Here is a 22430-nt window from a genome sequence, read left to right as displayed (position 1 = left end):
ATATTAATTCACGTGTATGATATAGCAAATATTTACATTAAAAGGAAAAGAAGAATATTGAAATAATATGCATAATAATGCAACTTTGCTACTTTTTCAAGTCCATATTTTGTTTTGGAACAAAGCATTGATTAAATCATTGAGACTCGCATACCTTTAGAAGATGAAGGCATGAAAAATATTTTATGGCGAAGGTAATGAATGTTTATTTTGCGAGGTTCTGAATGATTTTATTAATTTTGCATCTCCTCATAATAATTAGATTGAATTTAAATTATTACTGTCATTTTTGTTTAATTGAAAAAGGAATAAATTGAATGAAGGTTTAAAGACATTTCCTCTTGTATAACAGTTTTAATGAGTTTTAAAAGAGATTTAAGAATAATCAGAATCGAGGCCATTGGTGAATTTCCGACTAGTTAGACTAGGCAGCTTCTTAGGGTTGGTGGTTTCAGAGAAAGCCCTAGGCAGATCGATTAATCTGCCTGCGAATAATAGGCTAGAGATCAAACAAATAAATTTGTAAAAATTACAAATTCAATTAATTATAAAATTCCAGAATAATGTTAACACTTGGTCAGTTCTAATAAGTCAGGTCATTTGTTTCATTCCTTTAGTAATTACAGTATTTATAAGCATCGAGGGTTTGCTGCAATATTAATGTGTATAAACATGTATACCGCTAGTCATCTGTCACAAAAAAATAAAGAAACACAAAGTTGCTAAAATAAAATCTGATCTAAAACAAATTATTAATATGCTGTTATGTTAAAAATATGAAACCAAATTCATCAACAGTGGAGCCTCATATTATATATTGATACTGATTACGGCCGTAAAATGCCAAAATCCACTACTGATCGATGTTGAAGCTTTTGCGTTTTGAATCCTCCTCTTCTTACGTTTAATTATGTGAACAGTCTTTCAAAAAAGAGCACTAGTTGATAAATACGATGTAATTTCAAAGATTAAATATGTGATCCTTGCCATCATGCAAAACAGAGTTTTAAAGTGCACTGTATTGTGCATGAGTGTTGAGTAGCAAAAAAAAAAAAAAAGTCTTATTGTATGTGTAGAAAATATCTTATAATTTTTCGGTCTCACAAAGTTGATTCCATTCGTATCTCTGAAATTTATTTACTTGTTTCAAATTTAGAAGTAACTTTTTGTACCATCATTTGTTTGGTGGTATATTTTTTTTTAACCAATTTCGCCACAGAAATGTATTTAGGCCTGTTTCTTTTCACCCAAATTTACGGATTTGAACGAGTAAGACAGTGCTTTCTCTCCTCGTTCATTCGAAAGGGAATCAAATTCAACAACAACAAAAAAAGTGACGGCATTTGAAAAAATCCAGACGCACTTTTGCACTCTTTCAGCTTTATTTCGATCATGAAACCAAGAATAAAAATTGAAGTGCAATAATTCGATAATACTTTATACAAATTGACATTATACAAAATTATGTTTTTTAAACTATGGCTGATGAAGGATTTAACATCGTACATTTTTGTCCAGTTCCTTTAAACTGATGAATATACCAATCAATAAATTTTGCATAATGAATATAGCTGAAAATTATATACGATTTAACGCATTGTTTTTAACCTGCCTTTATTTTCACAACCGTCACTACTCGTAGACATATACTTCCTAATACAAAAAAAGTTTTTGAATGAAGTAAACATTCATGTTATGGTATTTTTTAAAGTAAAAAAAAAAGAAGATTATGTATTGCTAAATCACTTCTATCACTTGATAATCGTGTCTTTCTCTGTATTTTGGCTCAAATTTATAAATATTTCAATTCACTGAATGTACTGTTCATTCTTGGATTCTGAGGCCTATGAAAAGATGTCTATTAGGTATCAAAAAGTCTGTTAGAATATATTTCCGTGTAATTCTTTAAATTTACAAACAAAGAAGTTTAAAAAGTCAACTTAAATTTAAAGATGTTCTTTGAACGTACTAAACAGCTTCTAATTTCAAAGATTTAAACCTCTCTTTGTCTGTCTTAATACTTTATTTACCGATTAAAAAACAATTACTAGTATACTTGTTCTTTTGACTCAATTGTAAATTTTTGTAAGTGGAAATTAACTTTTCAGAGAGAAACACAAAAATTCCTTATTATAAGCTTCCTCGGGCAATATTATACAAGACAGTCCTTTTCACAGAAGTAAGTAAAACTATGTCAGCCGTGAAAATAATCAGAAAGGGTTGCATTTTGTGTGATTTATTCTGATTGTGAAAAAAATATCGGGGTTGTTATCCCTATAATTTCTCATATGTGGCTATTTAATGTTTAGCTTCGTCATATAGTGAAGAGAAAAGCATGCAAACACGGCCTTTTTCCGTTGATTAGTTGGGTCCAAAATTTGGCACTGATATAGAATTTTGGCATAAAGAACATGTATTAGATTTTATTTTGAACAGGCCCGCCTTCGTGTTAAATGAATGAATGCTAAGATTCATTTTGAGCTGGTTCTCCTAGGTGTTGAACTGGATGGGTGCTCAACTTCATTTTGAGTGGCTGTTCTAGGTGTTAAATGAATGAATGCTAAGATTCATTTTGAGTTGGCTCTCTTGAGTGTGAATGAATGTTAAATATCATTTTCAGCTTGTTCCCCTGAGTATTGAACTGATGGGTGTTAAACTCAATCCGTCACGTTTATTGCAATTTTAAACAACGGTGTTTATTTACACAAGGACAGATAGAAAGATAGCCAAACACTTTAACAAGTTTGAATAAAAATTTATACAGATCTGTGATATTAATACTAAGATCGCATGCTAAATTTCATTCATTTAGTTGGTTACATTTGTGAATTATATTATTCACAAGCACACGGACAGCATTCTCATTCACGATTGTTACCAAATTCTTCTACTGATCAATTAATTTGGTGTAAAAACCCCATATCAAATTTCAACATTCTAGATTGTTACAGTTTCGAATCCCCATGTTTACACACTCACATACAGATAGATGGATTCACGGATTTAATAATACACGGATGTTAATAATAGGTTTTTGTGACTTAAGGTCTAAAATTTAAAGATTCATCAAAATCTCGTGATGTAATTTTTTTTTTTTTTTTTGGCAATTATAATATTTTTAAGTGAAAGCGGAAATTTAAATATTTAGCTGATGAACGTGACTTCAATATTCAATTCCATGGTTTTTTCTGTTAATGGACTATGGACTAAATGAATATTTACCATTTATAGAGAAAAACATGAAAGAAATTAATATTGATTTTATTTCAACATTAATTCATTCTGAAACAAAGACAAATGGACGAATTTTGAATACTAATTACGAATTCACTTTAAAAGCATTGCTGTTATCTTCAGTAAAAAATTCAGCTATCGATTTCCGAATGCTCCAGTATTTCCGTGAAAGTTAGTCCTAAAAAGTCATTAACTTATCTTGAATGTTCTACTACATATCTTTTAGAATAGTTCCAATTAATTTTGAAAATGTGCAGAAATCTCACCGTTACGCTTCCCGGGGAACTGACGTCATTCATTCATCTGAAACAACATGCCGGAAGCAGGTGAATAGAAAATTCTCGAACAGAGGAGACACGGATGCTTGTGTTTATTAATTAAAACGAAAAAGTATTGCCCAATTTTTACCGTTACTTTTATTAATTTTGTATCCTATAACATAGCGGTAATATATTACAAAAGAAATATTTATTCTTAATGCATTTTTTTAAATAAATGAGAATGAGAATTGCAAAATCATAAAAAAAGCATTTAGAGATTTATTTTATAAAAATTACCGACAAAATTTTGAATAATAAAAAAATAATTAACTTTACACGGACTGTTAATTTTAGTTTGGATATGTTTTGAGTGAAATAAAAAAAAATTTATTAAATTACTCTGCAGTAAATGATAGTACTTCGGTTAATAATAATAGCATTTTCGAAAAATGTCATATTCTGATTTTTTTTTTGGGGGGGGGGCATCACAAGATCATTTAACCTTTTGTAAGGCCATGAGAAGTATGCTTCCCACCTAATTCATCTATCTTTGGGTGAAATTATGTAGATTGGCTTAAGTTCTAACAAATTTTTCAATAAGACAGAAACTTATATGCTACAGTTCCTAGTCTCACACAAAATGGTGTATCTTGATTTGTTACTTAATAATTAATTAATACAATAAATTAATTAATCAAATTAAATTTATCTGATAAGTTAAATAAATCACTTTCCTTAAGCCAGTCTCATTCCTAAAAATATTTTACTATATTATGACTAGAAAAAAATGGAAATAACCAATTTTTACGCAGCGATTTTTTCGTAATTACGCTTTTTGCACTAATTTTTACAAGAAATTTTTACACTGCAAAAGAAACAATTATACTGATCGATTTTTTAATAAAATTAAAATGAGAACCCGAAATGACAAAAAAAAATATATATATACATTTAAAGAATTATTTTATAAATATTATCTTAGAAATTTGGATAAAGCATAAAAAAATTTGTCAACTTTATCCAAATGATTAATTTCAGCCTAACAAGGAGAGGGTACGGGGTTGAAATCTGAGATCGGGATGAGATTTAGCATAATGATAGTATACATTTAGAATGTTTATTCATGAAAATATTAAAACGCAATGGCCAGCCAATTTCGAGAAAATGGTCCTCAAACTTTTGGTAAAGCTTATATACTGATAACTTGACTCCCTTTCCGCTGATTCCGGTGGCGTGGTTGTCTAGGTAACCGTCTCGTAGACGGAAGGTCAGGGTTCGAACCTAGCTAGGATTTTTTTTTCCTTTTTTAATAACTTTATTCAATTCAAAATTTACAAATACTCTTAATTAATATGTTTTTAATGTTTTTCATCCAAAATAAATATTTATTATCGAAATACATAATAATAAAATTAAAATTTTAAAAGAAAAAATTATAAATACAGATGCATTTTTTAAACAAAATAAAATTATTTAAATTTAATTAACTATTTACAGATAGTTTTACTTAATACGCTGCTTATTTTTATGCTTGTATAAATGTTTATTATTTTAATTTATGTTTATTATTTATTTACTTAATATAAATGTTTATTATTTTAATTTATCTTTATTATTTATTTACTTAAATTGCTTTATTTACTTAAATTTGCTTAAATTGCAAAGTAATATTTAAAAAAATAGTAATAAATATAACATAAATGGTGATAATTATTAATTATAAATACTCACATCGTAAAAACATTTATTCAATATTTCTAAAATATTATCCTATATACATTTACTTTCGATTATATACAAGAACCAGAATGGTAATTACAGTAAAAACATTGGAAACAAAATATATTTCGACATCTTGCACAGCTGATAAATGATGATTGTCCACAACAGCAAGGTTTCTTTAAAGAGATCTATGGAAAAACAACTTCATTTGCATTTAAAAATCTCTCTCTTTCATCAGAAAGTTGGGCAGCGTACCCATGCATACCTTATCATCTTATTAAAAATTGGCGATGACAATTTATGGAGTGCAACTGATTGAATTTTTACACTATCTTCGCAAGAATTTATTTCTTGATCATGTTCGATTAATTAAGAATTTTGTATACGCTTAATACGTTTTGAACCATCTGCCTACGCATTCAATAAATTAACACCTGTTCTCTACTATTTCTTTTGATTACTGCAGTTGGGGAACTTTTCTTACATATTTAACAAATATCATCTGCTCCCTTCAATTTTTGATATAAATACAGCTTCGTTGAGTTAGAATTAATAATTTATTATTATTAAAATCTAAGAATTTGAAAATTAATTATTTGAAAATGATGCAAGCAAGTTAAATTATCTGTAGCCATTAATGTTACGTTTTTAATTATTTTTCCTTTAAACATTAAATTATAATTTAAGTATTAAAAGAATAAACATTTATCCTTCTATAAAAATAAGTAGCATATTAATTAAAACTGTCTGTAAATAGTTAAATAAATTTAAATAATTTTATTTTTTTTAAAAATGCATCTATATTAATAATTTTTTTCTTTTAAAATTTTAATTTTATTATTATGTATTTCGATATAATATTTATTTTGGATGAAAAAAATTAAAAACATATTAATTAAGAGTATTTATAAATTTTGAATTGAATAAAAGTTATTAAAAAAGAAAAAAAAAATCCTAGCCAGGTACGAACCTTGACCTTCCATATACGAGACGGTTACCTAAATAACCACGCCATCAGGATCATCGGAACGGGAGTCAAGTTATCAGTATATAAGCTTTACCAAAAGTTTGAGGACCATTTTCTCGAAATTGGCTAGCCATTGCGTGTTAACATTTTTATGAATGAACATTCTAAATGTATACTATCATTATACTAAATTTCATCCCGATCTCAGATTTCAACCCCGTGACCTTCCCTTGTAAAAGCATGTTTTGAGCGAAATAAAAAAGAAAGTATTGAATTCCTTTTCAGTAAATGACAATATTTTGATTAATCATAATAACATTTTCTAAAACTTTTAATGTTCTGATTTCATTAATAATACAAGATTTTTAAATTGGAAATAATTAATTTTAAAAATTCAGCAAAAATGATGTGTTTATAGTCAATTATTTGCTGATTATCAGCAAATTATTATCAGTTAGAAGTCAGTTATTTGCCGTTGAAATAAGAGAATGTAAAGTGATAATGAAATAAGTAAAAATAATCTGGAGTTAAATTTTGTTATGACGAAATCTTGAAAACTGAAAACTTTATAAAAATGATGACAAATTAGAGCTGCATAGTTTTTTGGGGGTAAATTTACTTTGTATAAAAATCTCAGTTCCATACAAACAAATACCTTTATATAAATTTATAAGAATAAGAATATTTTTATGTAAATTTTTCAATAAATTTAATGACAAAATAATATTGTCTTTTTTTTTTTTACTGAGTACTGTACCAAAATCAACTATAGAAACATCAATAAAATAAAAGCTTATTCATAGCTCATTTATAAATTATATGAAATACGAAAATACGACATCGAACATACATATTACAAACCTATTTGAAAACACATAAAAAGAACTCCAATTTGACATAATGAATCTATAAACGGAGCAAAGCTACTTTTAATTTTTATTTTCCTTTCTCATCCAATTGAGAATTATTGCAGTTTCTGCGCTTTCATAAGGGTAGTAACCAGGCTCTTTTTTTCTTCTTTAATGATTTGTTGTCTAGTAACCACACATATTCGAAAGTTCTAGACGCTATGGTACCTGTGCCTCTTTCTCTTTTTTCCCCCTTTGACGTAAAGGCTATTGAAACAATTTTTCTAGAAAAAAGGTAAAAGAAAGAGCAGTTTTTCTTCTTAGTTGGGAAACAGAATATCAGATAACCGCACTCATAAAAGATATTGTTTGCCTCATACAAAGTCCTTCGGGACAAGAATCAATAAATCACATGGTTGAAGCCTCTGACGGACAGGAAAGAACAATCAATAAAAAGAAATCAATAATTTGATTTCCGATTTCCCTTTTGCCCTGCCTATTTTTGGAACACACAAATCACGTTTTCTTTATGTGTCGAAATGTACCGATTATTTTTGATTTATTTTGTCTGCTTGTCTGTGGATACGGGGTGGTAATAAATTGTGTTATACTACAATCATCTGCCACGACGCTTCTTTTTAACTGCAACCGCTAAACGCAATTGCATCTAAAACCTCTTACGATGATATCCATCAGAAATATAACCCTATGAGATTACTTGTTGTTTGACCTTCTGGATATGTGATAGCAATAAAGCGTGTTATATATAACACTGCAACAGCCTATCTTGAAGTTTCTCACCAATTGTAACCACTCAATGCAATTGTATCGAAAACTGCTATTAAAGATAGCAACAGAAAAAATAATATAATGATACTAATAACTCATTTATGACTTGATCCAGCGACCTTCATCGTAAATAAATAAATAAATAATAAACATTATTAAAATGCGACAAACAATTAATGAACCAAAATGAAATAGTTGCTGAACGGACTACTGGAAGAAAAATTACAACATTGTTTGATAGATTTTACTTGATATTGTCTCTAAAAGCAGGTGATATTTAGATAAAACCAAATTCAGTAACATTTTGAAATCTGTAACATTTGTCACCTGCTCTAATTACTTCAGTTTGTGGGAATTGAGCTATGTCGTTAAAAGGCGATAAACAATTATTTCTGTCTCGTCATGAAATATTTGCAGAGCGATGCATTCGAGAAAGAAAATCGGCATTTGCAGCAATTTTCTTGAATTTGCAATTTAAAAATATTTTTTTAGCTTTGCTTCTGAATAATCAGTAAATATTTGCAAAGAAATAAAAATAATAAAAATGAAATATTTTGTTATGTTATTTAATATTAAATGTTATTGATAATATAAGCGTTAACCTCAAATGTTATTGATATAATAAAAACTGTATACTTTATAAAAAGTTTGTAAAAAGTTAGAAATGTATACTTTTTAAGTCGACAGAAAATTAGAAGTGTATATTTAAAAAAAAGTTTTTTTTTGACAGATTATAGTTTTTTTTTTCTTTCTAATTTATGCAAAAAAAATGTTATCTATTTTCAGTGATTTCTATATCGCACCAATAAGTAGGAGCTGATTCAATGCATAAATTATATAAAATATCAAGTCCTAAGCAGTTTTGAAAGCTTAGTATCGTAGACGCCTATAATAAACATGCTATTTGCTAATATGTTAAAACAATTGCAGCCTAACAAAACGGCTATACAGACGGTGTAAATCCATTTAATGGTTTTCCCCCTTGCGGATTTCTGATTCTACAGTCTTTATTCATGTCGCATAAATGTTTACAATGTTATTTATTATTTTTTCCTTCTTTTTTTTCTCTTCAATTAGTAATAGTTTATCCACAGCTAATATCCACAGTATATAATGTGCACTATATAGTTTACCTACAGGTAACTGCCTCAAAAATGTAAAGAGGTTGCGTCTGTAAATATCAACATTTCTCTGTAAGTTCAACCCATTGTCCCTATTTGTTTTTAGGTATTCTTGTTCCATTAATTTACTTCGCCAAAATATTAAATATAGCCGTTCAGGATTTGCCACCGATGGGATTCCCTGAATGGCTTGTCGTTTCTTTCTTTCTTTTTTTCCTTCCATCATGTGCTCATCCAACTGGTTAGATAACTCAATATTATAGGCACCGAAGGCGTAGGATGACATTAAGTTATGTTCTCATAATTATATTAAATCTATAAAATAGCATAACGTAATTAATTTATAATATGAATAAAAAATATTGATTGCAGTATGTATGGTTTACTTTATAATGCTCTGAAAAAATAGAATAAAAAATCTCATTTCTTTTTCTAAAAGTGATTAAGACATAGAAAAAGCACCAGAAGCATGGCCGTCTGGTAATATGAGCCACCTAGTGATTTTAGAGTTTGCAGGTAAATAGATCATAGCCCATTATGAAGTCTAGATTACAGCCCCATCTACATCTGCAACTGCGTTATTGCATATGCATCTGCAATTACCAGGCCCTGATTAAGCCCTGTAGAAACCTATTATCAATTCAAATTTGATCTCCCCTCCATTTCTCTCTACAAGTTACAAAATCACATACTTTTTAATAATTTTAATTTAATCTCTATATAAGTAGTTTTTAAATAACAAATATTATAATAACCAATTGAAATGATAAAGCATGTAATTGTGTGTCACATTCAAGTTAACTGTTTTCACAAACTTTCGGATAAACAAATTAAAACCTTCATTTCAAAGCGATTTTTTTAAAAAGTTTTTTTTTAGCAATTATTTTCTCCTACGGACGAGGAGTCTGAAAGAGGGTCTGAGGATGACACGAAGCTTGCAGCTGCAAATGATTTGAAAAACAAACTGTCTGAAAGAGCTGCTTCCGGTCATTAGCCCGAGCCTAGAAATACGTACTTCGCAAAGAAGAATAAAAACGATTTTCGATAATGATCTGGCGGATATGAAACCTCAAATGGAATATTTCCTGAAACTGCTTGAAGATAGTTACAAATCATTGTTAGTAGAGCATTCGAGAGATTTCGATTCAGGATTAATATTTTACATATGACCTTTACAGAACTTTTAAATTTACTATATATTTAATAAACGAATGCGAATAGTCAATAAAAGGTTTTTCTGCAAGTATTATGAAAAGGTATCTAGAAGTTGTAGATAGTGTTTCTTATATTGTAATTTGTTTGCAGAAACAAGATTTATCCATTTGTACAAATTTGTGTGTGTGTGTGTGTGTGTGTGTGTGTGTGTGTGTGTGTGTGTGTGTGTGTGTGTGTGTGTTAATTCAAAACTCTGCGTTTTTCAAAGCGGGCCGTACTAACCGACATATTTTAATTTTTATAAAGTGTCAACTTAAAAATTAGTTATCATGTGCATTTTGTATAGTTTAGATTAAATTATTTAATATAGTCTATAAGAAAAAAAAGTGCTATAAAGAAAGGTTTTTATTGGTTATTGCTCATTCCAAAAAATAATATAAATTTTTTATGTGCATTTTATATATTTTAGATTAAATTGTTTATTGTAGCCTACAAGAAGAAAAGTGTTAAAAAAATGGTTTTTATTGGCTACTGCTCATTTTAACAACTAATATAAATTTCTTCTTAAAGTGTCCTTTACTAATCATTATTACTGTTAATTCGTTTAGCTATAATCTTTAACTCTTTTAAGAATTTCTAAAAAATTTTTTCTTTATTTCTCAAACAAAAGACATAGCATAAAGTATATTTGTAGAAAATTTAAATTTACAAATAAAAAAAAAAGTACACTTTTTTATGAATCTGAATAAATTGATATTTTATAAGTCGCTTACCTTCTCCTAATCTTCATTTTTTAATATTATTCTGCATTCTTGTTCATGAAGAAATAATTACAGAATTAGATTTTTCGTAGGAAACAAATCATGAGAATTCTCAAAGGAATTCACAAAAATGAACTAACAAACTCACGAATCTTAACCAATATAATTTATCTGCAAATGAAGTGTCTCAGGCTTAAAATAAAATGTACCATTCTGTTTTGTCACATTGAAATATAAATGCATCAGATTTGAAATAAATTTGAAATCTGTTAATAAAAATTTCAAATAGAATGAAATTTTTCAAATAGAAATTTCAAATAGAATTTTTAATAGAATTTATTAATAGAAATTCTAACAAAAATTCACATCTTGAATAAATAAAAGAACGATAAAGAAAGGAACTTAAAGAATAAATTGTTGGTCTTTTTAATTAACTTTCAATTCATTTTTTTTTCGAAATTAGAATGGAAAAAGGAGGAATAATTTTTAATATAATGCCAACCGTTTTTTATTCTTTCAGGAAATATCGTTAAGTTCCCTTTATTTATTTATTTTTATTTATCGCTGGCTTCCTCCCAAATTTTAATCAAATATAGTATTAGAAAATAAATATTCTTATAAAGGAAATAAACATTCTCATATTTTCAGGTGCTTTCATGCTAGATATAATGAAATATACCTCTAGTTTGCTTCTTTCCAACATTCTTAATAAGCTTTACATCAAAAGTCTCCTATAATTTATTTATTTCACATTTAAAGGCAATATCTTTTGAGGATTTTTTTAAAATTTCATTTACATATTTGCAGTTGGACATTTTAACGTATTCTTTCTTCAACACATATGAAGATTTTGAGAAATTACGTTGTCAAAGGTTAAGCAATAACGCGGGATCATACTGTCATCATCATTTGCAAGTGTTAAGAAAACTCGGGTTTGGTTTGCTTTGGTTATATTAACGTCCCGTTTGAAGCAACATTAGGGCTATTTTGGGACGGACCTCGTCATTTTGAACCGCGGTCAGATGACGAGGACACACCAGAGCTGGCACCCCCCTCTCCACACCACACCACACCAGTGGGAGGACTAAGAAAACTCGGGAAATCAACACACGTAAATGCACAACATGCTTTTAATGAATAGCAATCGATACATTTACGGGGCATTCGGCACGGGGATTACAGGAGGTAAATTTGTGTGCTCATATCATAACACATACCTGACAATGGTCGAATATTGGAATTATGAAAATTCTGAAAGATTCCCGCCGTATCTTAAATGCCCACGTCGACTATGGAGAAATCCCTAGCATTGTCTATGTGAATGCCTCTGCAAAGCTTTTAGGGGATCCTATGAAAAGAAAAGGCAAGAAAAATCTGACGAATAGGACTACCACACTTTTATTTTATTGTCCACACGTTACAGTTAAATGTTGATAAACATTATTTCTTAAATGGGCGGCAACACCAGTTTGCTGAAACGTCATTTTAAAGACCAGTGACTATTAGACCTATTAATTATTCAATGGTAAAAATTTCCAGAAGAATTTTTACTTTCAAATGTTTAAACTTGCTACTACGTGCTCCTCAATGATGTCACATCTAATTTTTACTTCAACGATTCGTGTAATAACGATGTTCTAAGCGCCATCTGGTACGTGGAGGTGACTTTTCCAATTATGAATGACCATATGATTCCTGATGGAACATCTTGATATTATATTATATATATATATATAAATGTAATGATATTTTAAAATTTCATTTAAACTTAAGTAATTTCCTATCTTTCAGTTTAATTTAGCCCATATCAAGTTCATTCTAAAATATTCTCTTATTTCCTGATTCCATTCCACTTTTTTCTATTTAAATAATTTAACACGAGTTCTAAAATTGCTGACTCGGCTAAAAACCGACAAGTTCCCACACTCCGAGTGAAGTTATAAAATATTGCTGACCTGACCAAATTCTTCTAAAAGATCAATGTGTTTCCCTTGCCTAATTCGGCGCATGTAGAGAAATCCCTATCAAAATTTCATTGTATATAAGCACTGTGAAAATTATTTTCTCTCTCTCTTACCTTCTTCTGCTTTTGTGACGCGCAGTGAATGGACGTGCCTTGTCCGTGCTGCTTGTGCCTCCCGGGATGGAAATAAAACGAAGTTGAAAACTGAAAGTCTCTTCTCTGACTTTGGCCACGACTCTGCTTTCAAAAATTATATATATATATATATATATATATATATATATATATATATATATATATATATATATATATATATATATATATATATATATATATATATATATATATAATATCGATTTTTAAAAATCTTCATCTATAATTAACATAGCTGAATCTTAGATGCTTTATGCTTTGTTTAATTAATGTTAAAAATATTATAACTGGAAAAACTGAAATAAAATAAGCATAATTTAAAATTTTTTGAGCTTTGCGAAAATTAATTATTTTGTACATATATCTAAATACATATTTTTATACTAAATACATATACAAATATTTTGTACATATATCAAATAAAAATATTTGAGTAAATTTTTTTTAATCTTTTCTTTAGCCCTAACAAAATATTTGAACAAAAAAAATGAACCACTTGACAAGTAAACTAACATGAAGATAGACAGCCTAGGATAATCTAAAGAATCAGTCTGGTATGGTTCGACTTCCGGAGTCCAGTCTTTTGTCTCGTTGACATCAATATTTCGTCATAAAAATAAACATTACTCAGAAGTAATAAGAGTCTTGCATTGTTAGCAGTTTAATCATTCTTAATACTGAAGGTGAATGACCGCACATTATATTACACAAAAAAATTCTTCAAAGCATTTACAAAATTATTGTGGGATTAAATATAATTATATTTCATATGACCGTTTGTTTAATTGCCTGTTAATTCCTGAATAATATCCTTTTCTTTTGTAATTACCCCAACATGCTGACTTTTAAAACAATTATTAATCTCATGATTTTTAAAATCACTTGTAAATTTTTTTCAACAATACATTAAAAGCCCATAAATTTTTAAAAAATTATATTTAAGGAAAACGAAAATAAATTAAAATTCGTGGACTTTTTTTTTTTTTGTTCAGTTTTTTAGAAAGCAGCTAAAAACATTCAACATGTCTTAAAAATATCATCTGTGATATTCATGAGTAATACTATTTCGCTTCGCTGCATGTTCCTCCTCCCCAGGGCATATATACTTCCCGCTCAGTCCTTCGCTAGCCTTTTTCTTGCTTATTAATTCATTAAAGTTAGGGTTAACATCAAAATTATTAAAGCGAAACATTACTTCTTACAATAATTTTATTCGATATATGTATGCGAATCATATTTATACATGAAATATCAAGCCAATTGCTTAGTATGATAAAATTTTACCAGCAACAAAAATATTTTACTACTTTGTTTTGCCATATTTAGCTTTAAAAATAACATAAACATAAATAACTGGTTTTTGTTGCGACTCCCACGAGTGGCGTCCGTGGTATTTATATCCTTTTAATCCTATCCCCCTTCCCCTCCTTCTAGTCCTATGTCACAATGTCACAGAATAACTGTCTTTGCCATGGTTTTCGATAGTTAACCTTTGAACTATCTCTCCGATGAAATGTTCATTATAGTACTATGAAACATCTTAACTGGCTTATTCTTTTTTAAACATACCACCGAATATTGTTGATTTAATATCCGGTGGTATGTTTAAAAAGAAAGCATACCAGTCCACACATATAGTCTAATGCATACTTATTATCACTTCTTTTGAATTCACTTTAGTCACGCTATATTGACATGTTGTAGAAAACTATAATTCTCAAATGATAAAAAAAAAAAAAAAAAAATTCAAGAAGCATTTATATTGTAGTATATTTTATTTCACAGGTATTTGACTGGTAACAGTTCATGAGCGAAACCATGAAATAGAAGGATACTAGAGACAAACAGTAGAATATTGACTTTATCTGGTAGGATTTTCTAAAGATGTCGACTTGAAGTTAGAAATTATACTAAATTCTAGGTTGCAGAAGATGAGGCAGAATTTCAAGCCTAGGCACGCTATAGGCTTATTTGTGTCTGTTGCCGAACTTAGGTCAAATAGCGTGCATATTTAAAATGAATAAGTGTTCAGAAAGATATTTTGACTGCAGTCGTTTCTCAAAACAAAATAAATAAAGTTTTGAAGCAATCCATTTTTAGTAATGACCGCCAACGTCATGTGGTTTTCTATCACAGAAAATGCAGTCTCTTCAAACCTTCTTCGAGACATCGGAAACGGGTGCGGATTTCCTGTGATTGTTCAAAGGAGTGTCTGTTGCAAATTTTGTACACCGTCTTTTGCATCTACTCCAATTTCCAATGTTTTTGAGATCTTGCTTGATGTGACTCTCATCTGACCTCTAAAGAGAGAGTTCTTCAGAGGTCATGAGTTTAGCTTTACAACCCAATTAAGTGCGTATTTTTCTGAATCGATTAAAATAAGAGAAATGACGGAACTTGTACATTTAATTAAGAGAAATCAACGCAACAGTTCATATCGATCTTCCAGATGAAACGACACACATTTTTTTCCGAATTATTTATATTCACACAAACATAGATCATCTTAAATCTGCTTTTATATTTCTGACGAATACTTCTTTCAATTCTCCCCAAATGATATCTTCGACGTATGTTTGGCATAGCATAGCTATGTCTGATTCTTACGCCAACAAGCTCAATCAACTAATCCAAAAGAAATCTAATATGCAAGAGAATGTCGTTAATAGTTTCTCCATTGAAATGCAATTAAAACAAGAAAAACGCAAATGGAGAATCCGGATTAAATATGGCATGCATCAATTATACAGCTTCCTTTTTATATAACACGTGGTCGTTAAAAACAAAATGCGAAACGTGATCCAAAATGACGAAATTCATTGGATATCACGAAAACTAAAATTTATTTTACATGGCTTTAAAGACAGAAAATTAACAATATTAAGTGGACCTCAGCCATATTGAGATAAGCCATTTAAAAAATTTATAACTCACGTGCTACATATTCATTTCTAATAGAAATCAGCGTGAAAGCAAAAGTGAAAACAATTAAAAAATCGCAAATATAGTTTCAGTACCATCGCATATATTTTGCACAGCTTACTGTAAGTAGTCTTCTTTAGAAATCAGGTCAAATTTCATGCACGTGTATAATAATTCAGAAACTGATATCGGTTGTTTTTACAAGTTTTCATTGTCATTTCAACGGCAAACACGTGTCTGAATATCGGAAATGTTACACAATTCATCGTTGAACTCTTATCTTACAAATGATACTTTCCAGAAAGTGTTATATTTTTTTACCCCACGTGTTTAATTTTATTCTTATAAATGTCTTATCTCACGTGTAACACTTGTCCTATTCCACATTCACTTTTCCGAGCTATCTCAGGTAATGAATGAATGACATTTACTCTTACTTTCTTTCTTTGTATTTGAATCACGAGATCCTCTTCAAATCACGTGCAATAACCCATATCAGTAGTTCTGAGAGCGTTCCCGTCTGTGCAATAAAATAGAATTCTGCTTAAGACCTTCATTAATGAATTTCATAAAATAGCGTAATCGTATCTTCTTCTTCTTCTTTTTTTTTTTTTTTTTTTTTTTTTTTTTTATGTATATGAAGATTGGGAGGGGGAAATCTGAAATAATTTACAAAAAATTCTGCTCGAGATTTTGTTGAATCACCTCATAATGTAGAGCTCCACAAGCTAAGTGCCGAGCTTTGAGTGAGGTGGGCAAAGGGGTGTAAATTCCCAAACACCAGTCTCGGGGAGGGTGAGGGGCATCAAGAATAAACATTAGTACGGTTATGTTATTTTTTGAGGTTAAACATCAGCAAGGAGCAAAAAAATAATATCATACCCATATCAAATAATATCATGCTCCATATCAAATAATATCATGCTCCATATCAAATAATATCATGCTCCATATCAAATAATATCATGCTCCATATCATATCATAATATCATGCGCCATCGGGCTATTTAAATCCGCATTTCAGTGATTGGTGGGGAAAATTATATTATACCCTTTCTACAACTTACTCTCCCCATGCTACTATCTCCATCTCCTCTCAGAAAGAGGGAAGAGACTAAATAGTGGAGAGCAATATATGGTCATAACAATGTGGAAATAACAAACGAGAGACCAATATACTGTCATAACAATGTGGAAATAACAAACGAGAGACCAATATATGGTCATAACAATGTGGAAATAACAAACGAGAGACCAATATATGGTCATAACAATGTGGAAATAACAAACGAGAGACCAATATATGGTCATAACAATGTGGAAATAACAAACGAGAGACCAATATATGGTCATAACAATGTGGAAATAACAAACGAGAGACTAAAATGTGGTCAGTTCGTTGAGTCGAGAAGTGTCATTTGGAAGACAGAAGAGTGTAGGTCGCCGGAATGTCGAACGACTCCGAGATTGGATTTACAGTAGATGGTTAGGCAATAGAGACTGACTACGGACAAAAAGTGAATCCCATGAGAATAGAATTTCAGTAGCAATGACGCTGAAATGGAAATTTTAGGGACTGAAAACGTAGGTATGGTCGCGATAAATACAAGGCTTAAGGTCTGTAAAGGTCGTTAGGCAGTTCAAATTTCCGGGAGGCACTTTCTTGAGTCCCAAAGTCAAATATTTTTTATTTTACTTTAATATCTGCAAGCAGTTTTTATGTATCAAGTATAACGACAATCAGAAATAACAAAGCAATTCATCGCAGAGCTCCGATTAAAGGCTTTTATCTCTTTAGCTTTAAAAACAGTTTTCTTCATCTTTAAATGATAAGCATCAAATCGTCCGATACGGCCCTACCCGTTACTATAGAATTAAATGTCACAAATAAAAAAAACTTGAATTTATCGGTAATTTCAAACAAGATGATTTAGAAATATATAGAGAGATCCTTTTAACACATTCTAAACGTTCAAATATAAAGTTTGTGAATTGTGAGTCATTTCACCAACTGAATAAAGATACACATACACAATACTCTGCAAACGATTTTGGATGCATGACAATACCCTGAGTATGATGTACCGATATTTAAAAAACAAATCTTTATTTTAATTTTAATGTGTTCGATTACATTGCCTTTGTGAATCAAATGAAAGCAAAAAATTAGATTATCCTGAAAATATCACAAAAATGTCTCTAGGTTCCCCCCCCCCATAGTTTCAGGATTCATAAGCAGTTGCATACATTGCCTATTTGATAATAAGGCCTTGGTGAGAGATAGCTTTAGTTTCAACGATAACATCAATCTTTAAACTGCCCCAACGTCTGATATTTATATAGAAAACTATTCTTAGGTATATATTTTAATTATATATACAAGATAAATATAATCAAGAATAAAAAGTAATTTTCAATGAACTGTTGCAAACCTTCATTCTCTGGAAATTTAATAGAAAGAACCAAGATGTTAGAAAGATACCACACTGAACATAGCTCACTATTTTCCACAGCTGTAAAAAAAAAAAATCACCGATCATCTTTGTTTTATAGACAGGAGTTTCATTCCATGTTTTGTAATCTTTCATATTTCACCTGTCTTAAATATATATTTACTTTACAGCTTTAAAAGTATCTTTATTGAATTTTTATGAGTTACTTACAATAAAAGTAAAATGAATCTCAAAATCTATAGTAGCAAACAATTTTGAAGCTTTGATGATTACCTGGATCATCACAGGATCAGAATATGTAATAAAAGTTCAGTAGAACCTCGATTATTCGAGCCTCTATCACCCGAGGTCTCTGTTAAGGTAGCCGATTCCAGAAAAATAGAAATGCGTTTCTCCTCGTTTTTTTTTAAAAGAAAGTCATCGGATTTTCGAAAAAAAGGTGTCCAAGTTGACATTGGAGGTAATTTTTATGGTGAGAAGGTTCATAGTAGATCTTTATTGTAAAGGGGATTGGGGGATGATCTTTTATAACTCCAGACATTATTTAGAGAAAATTAATAATGGAAAAACTCATTTTTAAACACTTTAATAGTTGTGTGAGTAAACTTGTTAGATTTTCATGAGAAATTCTCTAAATACGACCAAAAAATGTGTCGTTGTTGAGCTAAGTAAAGAATAACTTTTTTTCTTTCCCTTTAAAAGTCATTGGGGGAAATACAAAAGAAACACCGAAAATTAGATATATTCTTGGAATCTCTTGTAAGAATTTTGAAAATTAATCCCGTGACCTACGAATTTATTTAATTTTCAAATTAGATAACACACCGTATTTGGAACACTTATTGTTATTTTAACCCATTAACTGTCACATTTCAAAAAAAAAAAAAATTATATATACGCACAAAAAGTTGTGCAAGAATATAATTATATTACTATAACTATAACTATACTACTATAACATCTAAATTACTTACGTACGGTATTTCATTATATTGTAAAAACCAAACCAAAAATATAATGCTTCAAATATGACAATTGTGTTCCGTTCAACTGACAGATATTTGTTCGATTGTCATAAAGAAATGAAGCACAGAATATATACTTTCTGCTACACACAATATTGTTCGATATACATAAAAGGAAACTAGGCGTACCAAATATAGTTTTGTCGCCGAAAGGTTTACATAAAATTCCAAAATCCCCAAATGGGGAATGTGGCAGATAATGGATTAATTCCTGTAATATTATACGAAACATTTGACATATTGAAGCGTTTTTAAGTGATTTTTGCATCTTTGATTGCTAATTTGAATGTTTCTATAACTGGTGCGATTTTTTTTTAAATTTATTTTTGGTCATTTCCGTTTTTGGCACTTAAAACGATTTCTCCTCAGCTTTCTTCGTATTCGTGATTCGTAAGCCTCGCTTTACTACAAATAAAATAATCTGAAAATTATTTCAGAAGATAGCTGACACTTCACAAGCTCCATGACATTTATGTACAATCTGTACAATACACTTTTATCTTGAAATGTCAAGTACGCGGAAATTTCAACCGAAATCTGCAATATTTATATCAAATCGAGAAATGCAGCTGTCGTTGCTCAAACAAACTGAGAATGAAATTGCTGTCAAGAAGTGCTGAACAAGCAAAATCATGGTATTATTGATAATGTCTCTCAACTTTATTTTGAAATATCGGTATCTTATAAAACAACTAGTTGATATACCAGACATTGCTTTGGTTTAAATCCTTTCTTATATAATATTTTTAACATAAAAATAATAATTTTATAAAAACCTTTTCTTAAGACTTATTTCTTGAAATAAAAGAGAAATTTAAAAAAAAAATAGTGGTAAAGTGGTTCAAATTCTTAAAAAGTTCCTTTAAAACTTCTTATTACAAAATCATCTGCGTTAAAATTTTAAAAGAATTAATAGCAATTGAAGGAAAAAATTTCACGAAAATATAATTGATATCGTTGAAAAGTAAAATGTGTAATTTCAAGACAAAGTAACTTTTTTTTTCTGGATACTTTTTGTGGGGGGAAGCAAGAGATATTAGTTGATTTCTCAAAGGCTAAATAAATCAACTGCTGTCGTCGATCATCTGTTCATTTGCCTGCAAAAGCTTTAGGTTTTTTTCTTTTTTTTTTTTTTAGTGCAAGCTTTTAGACTTATGCAGGCTTTTAGGCATTGTTAAATCACTTCTTTGGAATAAACGAAAACCTGATAAAGAATACTTATTAAAATAAGACAGAATTTTTTTTAAAAATTGTAGAGTAGTTCAAAATTAATGTAAATTTTAATACGTTAAATTTTTTTAAAGGAATTAATAATAATTAAAAGGAATATTGTACAAAAATGAAACAGATATCATTGAAATGGTAAAATTTTGAATTTTAAGATGGATTGAAAACCATTTCTTTTGGAATAATTTCCTCTGAAGTTACTGTGGAAGAAAGACGAAACTTTGGTTAATTTCTAATTAATTGAATATTTAATTATTTTTTAAGCTTTGAAAAATATTCTTTGAGAATATTTGTTCTCTTATTTTAAATAATAAGTGTGCAAAATTTGATTGAATTTGATCCAGTTGTTTAGGAGGAAATGAGGAGCATACTTTTATTTATACTTATGAACCTAAGGTGGAATTAGTTGATTCTTCATTTATTTATGGAAGTAAAAACTTGCAAAGTCTGGAGTAAATTTTTTTAGATGAGCATGGCATTTAACAGGTCGTATATTAAAAGTCTTCAAGTATCAAGCAAAATGAATTTTCAAAAATAAATGAAAATAAAATTTTTTACAATTTGTCCTTCATTTTCTAAAGAAAAGCTTTTAAAGTTTTTTATGACACTCACGGTTCTTTAACCTTTTTGTAATCGCATCCTTAGTTTAGTTTTGTTATATTAACGTCCCGTTTTAAAGCAACACTAGGGGTACTTTGGGACGGACCTCGTAATTTTGAGCTTCGGTCAGATGGCGAGGACACACCATCGTTGTCGAACCTCAAAGCCTCCGATTGCGAGGCCGACACTTTACCACCAGGCCTCCGCGGCTCTTCTATCGCATCCAATTTTTATGTTGAAAACATTTTTGCATCCATTACAAACATTTATCGGTATTTCATAATTACAAAATAAATCACAAAAGGAGCATTTATTATTAATATCTAGTAGAAAATTAATTTAAAAACAAGAACACAAATTAAGACATTAACATTAATTTAAAACGAATAATTGACAAAATTGTAATGAAAACTTTTGAATCAGGACTTTTTTTTTTTTTTTTTTTTCGATATTTGGATAAGGATTTAAAAGAAAAAATTGCGGCGAATTTCTATGACGCTAGTTCTTTCATTACTTCATCTCATTTAGGGAAACAATCTATTGATTAAAATGCTCAAATTTAAGCAGTTGATGTCGCTTAAGCTTAAACAAACTGTTTTTTGAGAAAAAAAAAGTTTAACGTCAATATTTGAAAACGATTTATAGCTCTTTGAATAAGAGTTTTCATTAAAATGTATCTCACAACAGCATAAAAAATTGTTTGTTTATCTTTAAAGCTCCATTCGTGACATGTGTCATTACGCAAATGTATACTTGAGTTCGTAAAAAAAAATAATATAATAAATAAAAGAATGGTTGCAATAATAGAGAAACTAAATAAGACCTACTTTGGAGAATAAACAAGACAAAAGAAAAAGATTTTTACGACTGAAGCCGGTGGATCACTTGTTATTTTTTTAAAAAGTTTATTTTTCATATCTCTTGCCATTGCATTGAAAGAAATCTCATTCTTCTTCTTGAGAATCCATTTCCATCAAAAGTTATCGAAAACCGAAGCAAAGCGTTCGATAAAAAGTAAATGCAGGAAATCCGAGAAAAGTATTCTGCAAAAAGTAATTTTCTGAAAATAAAAAGTCTTCTTTGATATCAAAGTTCGTCATTGATTTTCGAAATCAAATCTTTTATCGTGACTAAAATATGATCCTTAGGCACGATCTTCCTTGATTGAACGCACAGTATCCAGTTACAAATAAGATATAGATGGGCATTTTTTTTCTTTCTTGTGCTATT

At 29.4% G+C, this 22430-nt stretch overlaps 1 protein-coding gene across 1 annotated transcript in view; it reads right to left on the bottom strand.

Annotated features, from left to right (window-relative positions):
- Positions 1-375: 375 nt before the first annotated feature.
- LOC129959317 (uncharacterized) overlaps positions 376-22430 on the bottom strand; it is a 57918-nt gene continuing 35863 nt past the window's right edge. The window contains exons 4-5 of the mRNA XM_056072136.1: positions 5354-5404; positions 376-485 (exon numbers count right to left, since the gene is read on the bottom strand). Of these exons, the coding sequence (XP_055928111.1) occupies positions 376-485; positions 5354-5404 (161 nt within the window). The remainder of the gene's footprint in view (positions 486-5353; positions 5405-22430) is intronic.

The sequence above is a fragment of the Argiope bruennichi genome, chromosome X1 (assembly GCF_947563725.1).
Source record: "Argiope bruennichi chromosome X1, qqArgBrue1.1, whole genome shotgun sequence".
NCBI classification, from domain to species: domain Eukaryota; kingdom Metazoa; phylum Arthropoda; class Arachnida; order Araneae; family Araneidae; genus Argiope; species Argiope bruennichi.
This window is presented reverse-complemented; position numbering and strand designations above follow the sequence as displayed.